Source organism: Musa acuminata, chromosome BXJ2-8 (assembly GCF_036884655.1).
Source record: "Musa acuminata AAA Group cultivar baxijiao chromosome BXJ2-8, Cavendish_Baxijiao_AAA, whole genome shotgun sequence".
Classification (NCBI taxonomy): Eukaryota; Viridiplantae; Streptophyta; class Magnoliopsida; order Zingiberales; family Musaceae; genus Musa; species Musa acuminata.
Window position 1 is genome coordinate 12,096,198 of NC_088345.1, and position 14,462 is coordinate 12,110,659.

General features: G+C 36.0%; 1 protein-coding gene and 1 long non-coding RNA gene across 2 annotated transcripts; both read right to left on the reverse strand.

The window, feature by feature from the left end:
- Nucleotides 1–83: 83 nt before the first annotated feature.
- Nucleotides 84–2,499, reverse strand: LOC135619215 (uncharacterized). Its single transcript, XR_010489345.1, has 2 exons — nucleotides 1,636–2,499; nucleotides 84–1,553 (listed from the first exon to the last, which is right to left on the reverse strand). It is a non-coding gene; the product is annotated as an uncharacterized LOC135619215 (long non-coding RNA).
- A 683-nt stretch (nucleotides 2,500–3,182) lies between these two features.
- LOC135619216 (putative HVA22-like protein g) lies at nucleotides 3,183–9,761 on the reverse strand. Its single transcript, XM_065121017.1, has 7 exons — nucleotides 9,567–9,761; nucleotides 9,176–9,253; nucleotides 8,974–9,072; nucleotides 8,807–8,863; nucleotides 8,655–8,718; nucleotides 8,361–8,579; nucleotides 3,183–3,719 (listed from the first exon to the last, which is right to left on the reverse strand). Exons 2-7 carry the CDS (start codon nucleotides 9,205–9,207, stop codon nucleotides 3,321–3,323), a joined length of 870 nt encoding a protein of 289 aa, XP_064977089.1. The 5' UTR covers nucleotides 9,208–9,253; nucleotides 9,567–9,761; the 3' UTR covers nucleotides 3,183–3,320.
- Between the last annotated feature and the right edge of the window lie 4,701 nt (nucleotides 9,762–14,462).

Below are 14,462 nucleotides of genomic sequence, written 5' to 3' on the forward strand. Positions count from 1 at the left end.
TTAATCTTTGGGCAATATATAACTGCCCCCATAGTGTGTCACAAATAATGCAATGTTATACAACATTGAACTATGCAACCAAGTGAGGAGGAGGTCATATGATATAAGAAAACAACCGCAATTATGTTCTACAAAAGACTGCATAACTGAAGAATTCCAAGACACACATTGTAGATGAATTCAGTTTGGAATCAGAATAACAAAATCAAGATATTCCAATAGAAAACTAAATAAACTAAAACACCCTTCAAGTAGAAACTAATTAAGAACGCGTGGTAAACAGGGTAGATCATTTGAAAATTTGATCCTGAAACAAAGCGGAACAAAAGACAACACATGAACGGTGACCATTTCTACCAGCTGGAAAATAGATGACTAGCCAAAAAAATAACAGGTTCTCCATTTTGATCATTTCTACAAGCAACATGATGAACCATAGAGAATAAAAATATCCCCTTGAGAAAAAAGATAGCAGTGGAGACTGGAGACTATGCAAGAGAACTACCAAGAATAGAACCAATCTAGCATATGTTATGCACTGTAATTTTGGAACAGAAAAGGATGTCTTCCTTTTTGAAAAAGTTACATCTGATATACAAGTATGCCTTAGATCAATAATGATGACTGTAATAAACAAAAATAACTTAAGACATGAAACAATCACAATTACCTACAATGTTAACTATAAACACTAAATTTATACCTTCATTCATTTATCGACATGCAAAAAGTTTAAACACCAAGCCAAAATCTGGACTCCATATTCTAATAATATCAAAATTAATGTCACAACTATTTGGGGTCAGCAAAATCTGGATTCCAGACTACTTAGTTGATCCTGCAAAAGCAAGGAACTAATCGTTTTAAGAAAATATTCACCTTGCTAGAAGGTCTATATTGCGACCAACCAACAGAACCTTTTGCAAACAGACACCATCATTCCATTTGGAATAATGCGAAATCAGACAATTACGAGGGGGGGCCAGATACAAAACATAAAACAGAAAACTCCAATGGAGCAAAGAAAGAGATGAATGCATCAATAAATTAGCTAAAGGAGTGTTTGATCAAACGGAACAAACAACAAGAGCTAGATACTGCTAAAATGAGAGAACCAAAATAAACATGAGAAGCGAGTCATCTTTCAAGAAAATACAGGCATAAAATGAAACCTTAAAACCTCTAAGACATCCTGATAAAGGTAAGCAAGAAACAAAGCAAATAAAATTTATAAACTTCCCACGCACCTGCAAGAACAACTTCTTTGGTGATACAGTATCATCTCTACAAATACAATTTGCTAGAGTACATGACACAAAGATGTTGATACATACAACATCAAAAGAAAAGAAAAGATGTGCTTATCATAATCAAGCAACTGATGATATAAGATATCGATGCCTAACCGAGCTACCCTTTCATCATCCTTTTACGATCGGAAGACAAAGCATCTAGAGAGGAGAGAAGATTTAGGGTCTGGATCATACACACATCACGAATCTGAAGCCGATCCGAGAACCCAGACGAGGCACATGCTCGGGTCCGTCGTTGATCTTCGTCCATGATCGTCTCACAGATCAGAATCAAGAAAGATAAAACACACGAAAGGGTTTCGAATCAGAAAAGAAGAATCACCGGCATTGGGGAGGAGGTAGCAACCCTGCGCTCTCCCTGAGCTCTGCCTCGACGAAAGGGGGAAGAACCGACACAACTGCCTTACACGCAGATATTTATAGGGAAAGGAAGCGCGCCCGATTTGGGTCGGGCGAGAAATCCCCCGATCCGACCCGTCGGCTTACGAACTCGTCTTATTTATTCAACCCATGTGGATGTAGTTGAAATTTCGAATAAAATAAGAACTCTATAGGGTGGGTCCCGCAAGCATGCTTGCGTCTCCGGCCTGCTCGTAAACAGCAACGGATTCTAAACCCATGGTTTGATTATCCCGCTTTACCCCATCTAATTAACGGCCGTGATGCATTGGCCTCATACGCACCACGGCAGTTTACCGGATTGATCTCGAGAGAGAGGGAAACCGAACCATTCTGAACAGTGAAAGCGTAAAACAACATTACAGAGAAAAGAACGAGAGAGGAGAAACAACAAGACAACTCAAATTCACGGCTACGGGAAGAACCATCCAACGGAATAAACCATTTCGAGGGCAAGGACGATCGGATTCACCTTCCGTTCAGCATCAAGACGAGAGCATGCGCCTCTGTCTTGCTCAAATCCAGACAAGAAGGAAAGAGGGTTAAGGTCATTCAGACGCGTCAACAGTCTCGAATTCAACATAGTCTCCATGAGCACGGACGATCGATCCAAGAATCATACACACGATCGAGACTTTGCGATTCGCCGACTCACAGATCCAAGAACACCGGGGCAGATGATCGAGTCCTGCAGAACCTTCAACAAGATATATTAGATCAAATCAAGAAAGACAAAGGGAAAGCGATACGAGGTAGAGGACATCCAGAGCAGGGGAGAGACTATGCTTCGAACTGATGATGAGCAAGAAATAAAGACCACCTCCGTCGCGGATGTGTCTATATATATATATACACGTGGAAGACGCACCCCGACCATGGACGACTTTGGATCGGGCAAGAAATCCCTCGACCCGGTCCAGTTCAATTCATCCGACCCGTCAGCTAATAAAAATAATTTTAGTGATTTAATTAATGTGGTATGCCATTAAAATGTCTACCAGGTGGGTCCCACGCTCACGGACCAATGAAACGTGTAAAGGGGAGCACGTCTTACTATCATTCCTGCAATTGCCAAACGGTGTTGTATGTTCATCAGGTTTCTTAGATAAATTTTTAGCCAACTTCAATTATTTGGGGAAATGTGGACAGTGGATGATTCTTCAAGGATTTTAGCAGCAGTAATTTATGTGGATTTTATCCTTTTATTGTTTGTAGACTCCCATACAACAGTAGACTTCATAAATACATAGTTAAAAACGATAAGAGGGAGCTAACGAAAACCTGTTATCATTCCAACCCCCAGATAATTCTGAATTCGATTCACGGAAATCTCGTTCTTGCATGCGCTGTTGCCACCATTCACGGAATCACGAGTCACTTTCAACTTCAGAGACGATCTATTATGACTACTTTGCATGATCGAAATGCCACAACGCATTGTTTATGGCCAAAAAAACAAAGAAAACAAAATCAAAGAAACACAATCTACTTGTCTACCAACTTCGGTCTCAAGATGCTTCCAAGTTATTTACAGGAACCGCGATAGTGTCTGGAAATGGTCTCACAAATTAATTCCCAATATGGATCAGCAGAAATCAAGCGATACTTTTAGCGGGCCGATGGACCAGCGGTAGCAGCTCGCTTTCTAAGTCTGGCACGCGTCACACGGATGGCTTCTTCGATGGGTTTCTCTTGAACGGGAGGATTAGCATCTTCCTGTGGGTTTTCTTTGTCCGTGGTATTGGCCACACCAGCCTGCAGTGCTTCCTTGTCACCAGCTGTTGGTTGCAGGGTAGTGGTTTCGGTATTGGGTTGACTGGGAAGACCTGACGAAGATGGGAGCTGGGTAGCAACAGCATCGGCCGGAGTAACACCTGCCTTCAAGGGTTCCTGAGGCTGGCTCTTGGTAGGGCTGGAAGGTATACTTTTGGCCTGCTTAAGTTGCTCCGTGGGCTCCCTTGCAGCTGTTGTTGATGATGTTCTACGGATCGGTTGTTGTGGTTGTCGCTGTTATCCACCATTGTTTACATCAGTATAAACAAAAGCATCATGTTGCTAAAAGAGAGAGGGACCTTCAATTATAAACGATACAACTCATGTCAGGAACGATACATCTTACTTATATGCTTAAGGTGTCATAATAAGCAATCAAATTTCCAAGTCATTAAATGTTGGTCTAGACAAAGTACCCCTCCTCATATAGAATTGCACTTCATCATACATTTAATACATGTTTTTAAGGCTGTTATATGACACACATTCTTTTCTTTTCTAGACAATTCCTTTTGTTAGCATAATATTATATGTATTAATCTATTAATCTTAATGATGTATTGAGCATGAAAATTTGAAATTCTTTATGGCTTAATAACCATGGTTATCTTCTTTCCTTGTGAAACTCGCTCCAGCTTTCAATTCCCTCTTAGATCTCTCTTCTACCCTTAGATCTTCAATTGTTATTTGGAACCTTATAGCACATTAAGATTATTCCAATAGTGAAGACCCACAGCATCAGATTTGTACTCCTAGCAAGTACTAGGCTGCATTCTGCTATCTGATGGTGATCAAATAAATAACTTAAACTGTAGAGAGATCTGTCAGAGAGAAACCTGACACCTAACGGTTTCAAGGATGCCTATGGATTTTTACATATCCAAACATGTAAATATTCAAAAGTACTAACAAAGTCTATGACATTATTACTAACCTTTTACCAAATAAAATCAAACATATCATGACCCAAAAGGATAAATTTTAGACATGATTCATGGAGCAGCAGCACCTTTCCAATTATGTCAACCATAATAAATGTGGTGACACCTATGCACGTAAACTACCCAGCGACCTAGGATCACTCCATCTAGAGTACAAGTACGAGAAGAAAATGAAAATATCGCAGAGAAAAAAAAAGACATGATAAAGAGAAGACACCACAAAAAAAATCCGAGGTGAACAAATTGGAAAACAAAGAAAAGAAAAAAAGACTAGCCTGTTTGCACATGGATGAAGAACATCACAGCAGAGAGGAATAACAGATAAAAGGGGGAAGATCATCAATCACAAATATCTTTGTCAAAATGAGGACAAACAACCGGAAATGAGTAAGGAAAAATTTAGCCTTTGTATAGTAATGTAGATATAGTGTACATACAAATATATCTAAGTTAACTTGTATACGAATATATCTAAGTTAACTTGTATATATATATATATGTGTGTGTGTGTGTGTGTGTGTGTGTGTGCGCGCGCGCCTAAACAACTGCAAAAAGATGCCTTTCTTTAGGCAGGAAGACCCAACTTAGTTTTCACTCTGAACTCTTTATTAGACCTTTGCTAATCTTGCATATAGCAGAGACCAGAAAATCATAATACGGCCCTAAAACTCTTAAGGCAAGTGTATGTTGAATGATATGGCATTATTCGCATGCACTTATACACTGAAACTTTTTTGTTGACCATTTTGCTATGCCTTGGTTCTTTTACTCCTACGAAAATATTGAACAGTAGGGGTGTGTTCAGGAATCATCAGCTGTATCAAGTATCAACTTTAGCCAACTTGTGGAATGCGTAACAAAGCTGAAAAAGTGGAACTCTAGTAACTTGGTTCAGGGTCAATACAGAGACCTGGTTGAGAATATTGAATATTATGAGGTAGTTCCCACACAAAAGCACTGCCTTGGGTTAACATGTGGCTCCTCTGGAAAGAGTTCTTTTCTTTTGTTTCTTTGGTGCGCCAATGAGGAATATGTTTCTTTGGGGACTCTGTAGTATTATTGACTTTGCTTGATCTTGCCATTTTTATTTCTTATTTCCATTACTTTCTATTTGTTTGTTTGGATCTCTTTCTTGTATTTCTTTCTTTACCACAATTTTCCCTTTTTATCAATAGATTAATGGAATACTTACCCGATTCAAGCCTTTTAAAAAAAATAGCAGTGGAATTTATGACCTAAACGGCCAAACCATTAGGTTAATCCATCCCAACCCAATTAAAATGGTCCATTGGTTCGACAAATAAAATTAGGGCCAGTCATATGTTTCCTTGATGGTGTGGTCCAACCCCACCCATTTAAGATGGCCTATTGGTTTCACCAAAAAAAAAAAAAGTGTCACTCATGTTTACTAGATAGTGTGGTCCGACCCCACCCCACCTCATGCAGACCAGACTCTTTTGCTAATAAATTATTTAAAAAGCTGCATTGAAACATCAAGCTGACCAGTTTCAATGTGTCCTGACTCGACCTACTACTTATGTGTCGACTTTGGATCAAAATATTTTGACCATTTGGATGTAAGGCATGAGTCACTGTGGGTAATTAGTTGACATTACCCATCAACCTGATCTGACCCAACCCATTCATAGGCTCATCAAAGATCATTCTTTTCAGATCCACTCATTCTTGTATTTGTCTATCACTTCTAAGTCCCCAGGCTCTCCGAGCCCTGGAGAACATACTCAAACCTCATCAGTACACTAATTCTGAATCTGTTGTGCTCAATCCTCCTTCATGAATACTTAATAGATACACAGCTGATAACTATTTCTTTTACGTAAGGCATTCTCAATACCCAAACTATTGCTAGGAATGAAATTCTACATCACATGTCATATTTAAATCGTTATAATTCATTTTCTTGGACTATGATAACACATTGCTATATTACATTAATGAGCTAGGCCTAGAATAACAAGGACATAATTGAAAAATTCAAAACACAGCCAAACATAAAAAACACAATAATCTTCAATGACTTTCCACAATAACAAATGACATTTTGCAAAATTTTAGTTTAAAATTAGAAGGTTTTCAGAGCATATTCAATAATTTATTATCATCAGGCAGGCTTAGGGAAGAAGGAACCCTTGTTATTTACTGTTGATCATTTATGTAACAACGAACCAACTGTCAAAAATAACCTGACTTTAAAAGAGTGAAAAAACAATGACTAGCTATGCTAATAGGGATCAAGATTTATCTCAGAGGCATAATAGACCATAAGTTAGCAATATAACCCGAAAGATATATGAAAAACTTATATTCAACCTTGTTATCTTGATTCGATTTGCAGGCTTGGTAACTACATACAGCAATGGAGAAACATTGATTTGAGTGACGACTTGTGGAATTAGCGATTCAGACTTTGGTGCCACCAAACAAGAAGACTATTTACATAGATAGACATCATAGGAAATACACAATAAATCGAGAAACAATCAACTAAGAAGGATGCAAAAGATAAAGAAGAATTACAAGGAAAAAAATTTAACCAAAAATATCTCAGCAAGGGCTCAGATTCAAATTTATAACCAAAGCTCTCTCTTATTTTATGTTCCTGCTCAATAAATTATTATATTAATAGAGAACCAACATTTTTTATGGGCTTCGTTTCCATTACTAACAAAACCTTCCAATAACAGTAAAATGTTCACCCATGTATACATCTCAATCATTCAAAACTTTCTTACAGTTGACTTATAAGTCTCACAACTCACCTATATTTTAACCAACAATGCAACTCGACCCTCTAAAATTGAGTTGTCTCAACCTGTATTAATTCAAGATCTAATTTGAATGTACCTTGTCTTTGTGTCACAAGTGCTCTTCCATCACATCTATCTAATTGAGGAATATCGACAAACAAATGTAAACAGTACCTGAGTCAGGTGCAGTCTAAGCTTAAATGGGTTAATGTATACGAATAACGTTTGCCCACTAAACTAAAGAATACCTTATATGACATGTTGAAGGATTAAAGACTTCTCACATCTCAAAAGACGTCCAATATATTGCAGCATCTTAAATCGGGCGTTAAGCATGTAGAAAGAGAACCAACCCTTTGTTTCCAAAATGCATTTAGAGATTAAGAGCCAGCACAAAGCAAGAAGCTTACAATGAATTCTGTAGTTGCTCTCACAGAGGGCTGGCTGGTGGGATAGTAAAACAGAAAAGGACTCTAACAAGTCTACAGTACTCATGTTAAATGAACTAGTTTAAAATTAACTTTATTTTTAATAAACAGAACAATATCAAAACAATACTCTGCAATTTAATGCTTAGACTGACTCATTTAACCCACATAGATCAAATATAGAGAATCTAACAGATATTTACAAGTAGATGCAAGAACCGGCCAGCAGAATGTCCTAAAATTTGCTTAGCTAGACCAAGTGACATACTCCAAGGAAGATATGGTCATCACCAAAATTTACCGCAAACACAATTATTTATCTAAGGCAAACATTGATTTCACCGACCAAGTTGGCTTCAATGGAATTCGCCTAAATATTTTACTAGTAGTTTACCACCCAAACATAGAACAACACTTTATGTTTTTGTTTAGCCAAATAGGTCAACAGAAGCACACCTCATGCAGCCTCAATTATCCATCTGAAAGCCACAGGAAGAGAATATAACATTATGCTTTGTGTTAATAGTTTGCCACGAACAATATGTCACGATAGACTGTAGAATGATTTGCAGCAACTACTTTATTTGGTTACCATAGAGAATAATAGGCAACAAATATAAACAAGTCCTAGAGAAGCTACTGAAAAGCTATCTCTAGAACGATATCCATACGAGCCAAGATTATAAAATAGGAAAAATCAGTGGAATAAAAAATAATTTATAGCCTGAAGAATAAAACCTGAACAGGACGAGTTCTTGATGATTGTGAGTGTGATTGCGAAGCAACATACTGCAGGATTTCAAAAATCCTCGTCTGACCATAGCTTGCAACTTTCTGGAAGTAGAGGACCATGATATCCCCAGCCCTTGTTCTCAGCTCAAGCAAGTTGCGATCTATTTCATTTTCATGCTTTGCCACATACGGGCGGAAGAAGGTTTCATAAACATAAGTTGTTCCCTGCCCACAGATGCATATACTCCTTAACCAATTGTTCACTGGATAACACAATGAAACAATCACTGGGGTTTATACCTTTGTTTTGGGATACCAGAGATACACAAAGAATGCCAATTTCGCTTCGCTGTACATTGGTATCCTTCAATTTAAAGAGATAAGATTCAGCATGTCAAATGTTTGGCAAAGCCTCAAAAGAAGACACATCAAACCAATTCAAGCTACCATACCATGAAATGAAATTGTCGCCCACTCTCTCAAAGACAGTCAAGGCAGCAACTAAAATCCTACAAACAGATCACCCCCCCCAAAAAAACAAACTTTTAGCTTGAAAACCGACAGAAGGATGAGATAGAGGAATGCAGGTTCGTTCGGCTGACAAGAGATAAGAACAAACCAGTACTGACACCAGAACAGAAGCTGATCGATGTCGGGCTTGTTTAACTCCACCGTCTTGAAGCATTCATAGGCTGGATAAGCATATCCAAGAATCAACCTGTCACACGAGAACCAGTCGCAATCTGATTTATCCTTGCCCCTCGCATTACGTTGTTCAAAAAAAGGAAGCAATTAAGGGTTACGAAGACCTAATTACTTACGCAAGGCTTCTCGTGATAAAACTCCCGATCATTTTGAGCCGGCAGCAAGTACGAAGATGCGGTCACTCCCTCAGCCCACTTGAGCAAACCCCAGCGCAAAAGAGAAGAAAAATTATCGAGGAAGAAAACATCTCAGACAATGCGCAGATGATACCGAATATTTCCAAGATCAAACAGAAAGATCAGGGCTTAACACATCGAGATAAGGATAAATAGGGTTTCAAAGAAAAAGATCCATGATGATCAAAAATCCAAAATGCAGGAGGAAAAAAAGAAAGAGAAAAAGGAAAAGACAAGAACGCGAAGAAAAAAGAAAAAGCAAATCCAAGAAGAAAGGAATCGTGACCGAATGATGACGATCGAGAACGGGAAAAGAAAAAGGCAAAGATACCTTCGCGAGATCGCGAGATCAACAGAACCGAGAGCCTCAAATTCCTCCAAACGATGTGGAAGAATCGAATCGGCGAGATGGATGAGAGCGAGCCAGAGAGGGTGTGGGGGGGGGGGTTGTGCAGCAGTAGCCCAGCCACTACCGCTTCGTGTCCCCCACCTCGTGATTATTTAGCTCGTCCTCTTCTCCCTTTCCGGCGCTGCAGTCATTTCTCACCGAGGCTTTCGAGATTTAACGGATGGGGGGGTGGGGGTTGATATCGGATAATGCATATCGCGACAAAACCATAATTTAATCCGAATCCGAATCCGATCTTCCGGACGTGAATCGTAAAGCACGATCCCGATAAGCTACAGCTTCGTTTTCGAATCCTAAGATCCGGTTATGGAAGTCGAACCATGATGGATCCGAGCATGTAATTAGTTGTTTATACGTTGAATCCTGGCAATACCTCCGATTAACTAAGAAGAAATAATGATGAGATGGCTTGTGTAGATTCATAGGTTTGCTTAAGATGAACAAAATAACTTTTTTTGAACCATAATGTTTCTAGAAATTATAATATTTTTCGATATAATTTATAATAATTATATTAAATAAAAAAATAATTATCCGAACTGAAAGTTGATTTGAAACCAACCAACCGAGATCCCTTGTTGGCATTTGTCTCACGTTGATCTCAATCGATGTTGTACTTGTTCGACTCTAGAGATATCGAATCTTACAAAGTTACTTAAAAGTATTTTCGATGATGGCAGTTCATTGTTTAAGTTAGTTTTGGAATCAAAATTCTGTAAGTATAAAATCTGTAATATATTATATTAAACGTGAAAATAATCTTTTATGCTAGGATTGAAATCAAATATAACTAGATCTAGTTTTACCGTATCTTTTGATGTAAGATCGTTACGAATTTGCAAGAGAACTAGATCATTCTCCTCTCTTCCTATCTTTTCATAGGAGAAACTATAATCTCTCAATTAGAGAGTTCATCTTATCAAGATTATTTCCTAAGGATACGGCTTGTCATCATAATCCAATTAGTTATATTATATATATCTTATCCAATTATAAAGGCCACAAAATCAAACATTCTCCCACTTGATCATTAATTGATGAGATAAAAAAAATATTCAAAATCAAAATAAATAAAATAAAATTTATTTAAAAATAATTTTACCTAATTGGATTCTAAATAATTTTGAAAAATATTTTATACATAGTCATAATTTTAAAACAAGTCAATAAATCCAATAAACATAATAATACTATATTAAGTTCAACTATCAATGCGAGTCCTAGCGGTTGTATATCATCAATGTCATACTCTCTTCTATATACCACAACATTGTTAGTCTATCCTAATATAGTTCATAATGATCCCTATAATTTATCTTGTCAAGACAATCTCGTTATTACATTCAACTATAATATGTATAAATATAAATATAAATTGGATAGTAGAAACAAATAACTTTAATTAAGCAAGAAAAATATCAATAATAGCATCCATCTAAATATGCATCACCATATCTTTTATGACTTGCTCATAAGCCTCATTCTTTAAATATTTTACATTGTAAAGCTTTTATCAATGGATTAGCAATCATCATATTAGTGTTCAGGTTCTCAATTGACACTTGTTGTTTCTGGACTCTTTCTCTAACCACTAAGTACTTTGTCTCGATGTGCTTGAAACCACTAGAGTACTTGCTATTCTTAGAGAAGAAAACTACTGCGGTGTTATTGTAAAATATCTTCAGCGGCCTAACAATTGAGTCAACCACACCAAGTCCTGAGATGAAATTTCGTAGTCATAAAATTTGATTTGTGACCTCAAAGCATACAATAAATTTAGCTTCCATTGTTGATGATGTAATATATGATTGCTTTTTACTTTTCTAAGAAATTGCCCCACTAGCTAACATGAATATAAATTCTGAAGTGGACTTTCTATTGTTGAGGCAATTTGCAAAATCAACATCTGAATATCATGTCACTTCAAGCTAATCTAAACTCCTATATGTGAGTATATAATTTTTCGTCCCCTATAGAAATCTCATTACTTTCTTTGTAGCTTTTCAATGTTCCATTCTTAGGTTGTTTTGGTATCTTACCAACATTACAATTGCAAAACTTATATTTGGTCTTGTACATGTTTGAGCATATAATAGACTTCCAACTGCACACCCATAAGGAATATTCTTTATTTGATTCTTTTTTAAATCATTTTTCGAGCACTCATTTTGATTGAAATTTTCACCTCTAGTAATAGGTATATCATTAGCTGAGCAAAGCTGCATATGAAATCTCTCCAAGATACGATTAATATATCATTTTTGAGATAATCCTAATAATCTTTGAGATCTAAATATCTCAATACTAATAACATAGGTTGCCTCATTCATATCAACCATCTTAAAGTTCTTGTTGAGAAATATCTTGGTTTCATGCAATAAACCAATATTACGACTAGCAAGTAAAATATTATCCACATATAAGACTAATATAATAAACTTGTTCCCACTTACCTTCAGATATATGCACTGATCAATAGTATTTTTCTTAAATCCGAAATAAGTAATTGTATTATGAAACTTTATATACTATTGTCTAGAAGCTTGTTTAAGATTATAAATAGATTTATTAAGTTTACAAGCCCAACTTTCTTTTTCCTTTTTTATGAATCCTTCAAGTTGTTTTATATAGATTTTCTCATCAAGATCTTCATTTACAAATGTTGTTTCAATATCCATCTGATGTAACTCAAGATCATAATGAGTTACTAATGCTATAACGATTCTCAACGAGTCCTTTCTATAAATTGGAGAAAAAATCTCATTATAGTCGATGCATTCTTTTTGAGAAAAAACTTTGGCCACAAGTCTGGCTTTATATCGCTCGATATTGCCTATTAAGTCACGTTTTGTCTTAAAGACCTATTTATAACAAACTCTTTTATAATTATTGGGTAATTCAACGAGTTCCCAAACACCATTCTGGACCATTGATTTTAACTCTTTTTTCATTTCATCATACCATTTTTCAAAATCGTTACTTTCTATAGTTTGTAAAACCGATAAGGGGTCTCTTTTTATTCCTATATCATAATATGATTCTTATAGATATACCACGTAATCATCAGAAATGACATATTTTCTTTTCCTTTGAGATCTTCTCAAAACTGCCAATTGTGATTATTCTACAAGATCATCAATTGTGACATCAATATCATGTGAGAGTTTTTCGATATTATTTTGTTGTTCACCCTCATCAATGCTCTCATTAATTTGAGGAACAATAATCTTTTGAATAAGAGATGATATGGGAGAATTAACTTGAATCTCCTCAATATCAAAATTGATCACTCAAGATTTTTCACTCCCACTGAATTCGCTATTTTTTAGGAATTTTACATTACCATATTCTACTATCCTTGTACTATGAGTAGGGCAATAAAATCTATATTTCTTAGATTTTTTTGGATAACTAATAAAATATCCAAAAATGGATCTTGGATCCAATTTTTTTTTATGTGGATTGAATATTTTTATCTCTATAGGATACCCCTAAATATACAAATATCTCAAACTAGGCTTTCTACCAATCCACAACTTAAATGGGATTGGTGTAACTGACTTACTAGGAACCCTGTTCAAGATGTATATAGTTATCCTAAGAGCTTCACCCCACATCAACTCAAGTATAGAGGAATAACTCATCATTCTCCTAACCATATCCATAAGAGTATGATATCGTCTTTCAGCAATATCGTTCTGCTGTGACACACCTGGTAATGCATATTGAGCACAAATACCCCGTTGTTCTAAGAATCTAGCAAAAGAACCAATATTTTGATCAGATCCATCATATCTGTCATAAAATTCACCACCCATATCAGATTTGATAATTTTATCTTTTCTATCTAATTGTCTCTCGACTTCATTTATTTACACTTCAAGAGTATCAACAACTTGAGACTTTTCATGTATTATATAAATATAGTCATATTTGGACAGGTCATATATAAATGTGATGAAATATTTTTATCCACTAAAACAAGAAATATGGAGTGGTCCATAGATATCAGTATAAATAATCTCACGGAGTTCTTTACTTCTTATGACATTTTTTTTTATATGTTTAGTTTGCTTTCCCTTAATGCAATCTATACCAACATCAAAATCAGTGAAGTATAAATGTTCCAAAATATTATTCTTCACTAATCTTTTAATTTTTTGTTTTGAGATATGCCTCAATCGCCTATGCCATAATATAGAAAATCTTTCATTATTAAAATTATGTTTCAATCTAACACTTGATTATAGGGTCAATAATATCTTTATAAACTCAAGATCCAAATTAATTATGTATAAATCATCACACATAATTCCAGAACCAACTTTTATTGAATCATAAAATATACTGAGTTTACTATTACCAAAAGAAAGATAATATCCTAACTCATCAATTCTAGACAGAGAAACTAAATATCTAGAAATAGTAGGAACATAACATGTGTCAACAAGATCCATCAGATGATCCGTCTCTAAGCGTGGACAATAAGTTCCCACTAATATTACTTTCGCTTTAAGATAATTTCCCATAATGATGAATCTATCATGTTCTTTTGGTTTCCGGATTGAAAGAAATCTCTGCATATTATTGGTAACATGAGTTGAAGCACCATAATCAATCCACTAAGTATTAGAAGGAACTTTTGTAATATTTAATTCTAAACATACAAAAGTCGAGTTAATACCTTTCTTTTCGAACCAAGTCATGCGTTTAATGTTAGGATCGGAGCGGCACTAAGAGAGGGGGGGAGGGGGGGGTGAATTAGTGCAGCGAATTAAAATATCGGTTTTGACAAATCTTTCGTACGATAAAAATCGA

What these genes read in the sequence shown, in the direction of transcription:
- LOC135619216 (XM_065121017.1), bottom strand. Translation starts at nt 9,207, where the DNA reads ATGATCGGGAGTTTTATCACGAGAAGCCTTGC. An exon ending in CTGTTCTGGTGTCAGTACTG is followed by an intron (nt 8,864 to 8,973) that starts GTTTGTTCTTAT and finishes ATCTGTTTGTAG; the next exon opens with GATTTTAGTTGCTGCCTTGA. An exon ending in CAAGAACTCGTCCTGTTCAG is followed by an intron (nt 3,720 to 8,360) that starts GTTTTATTCTTC and finishes GGTGGATAACAG; the next exon opens with CGACAACCACAACAACCGAT.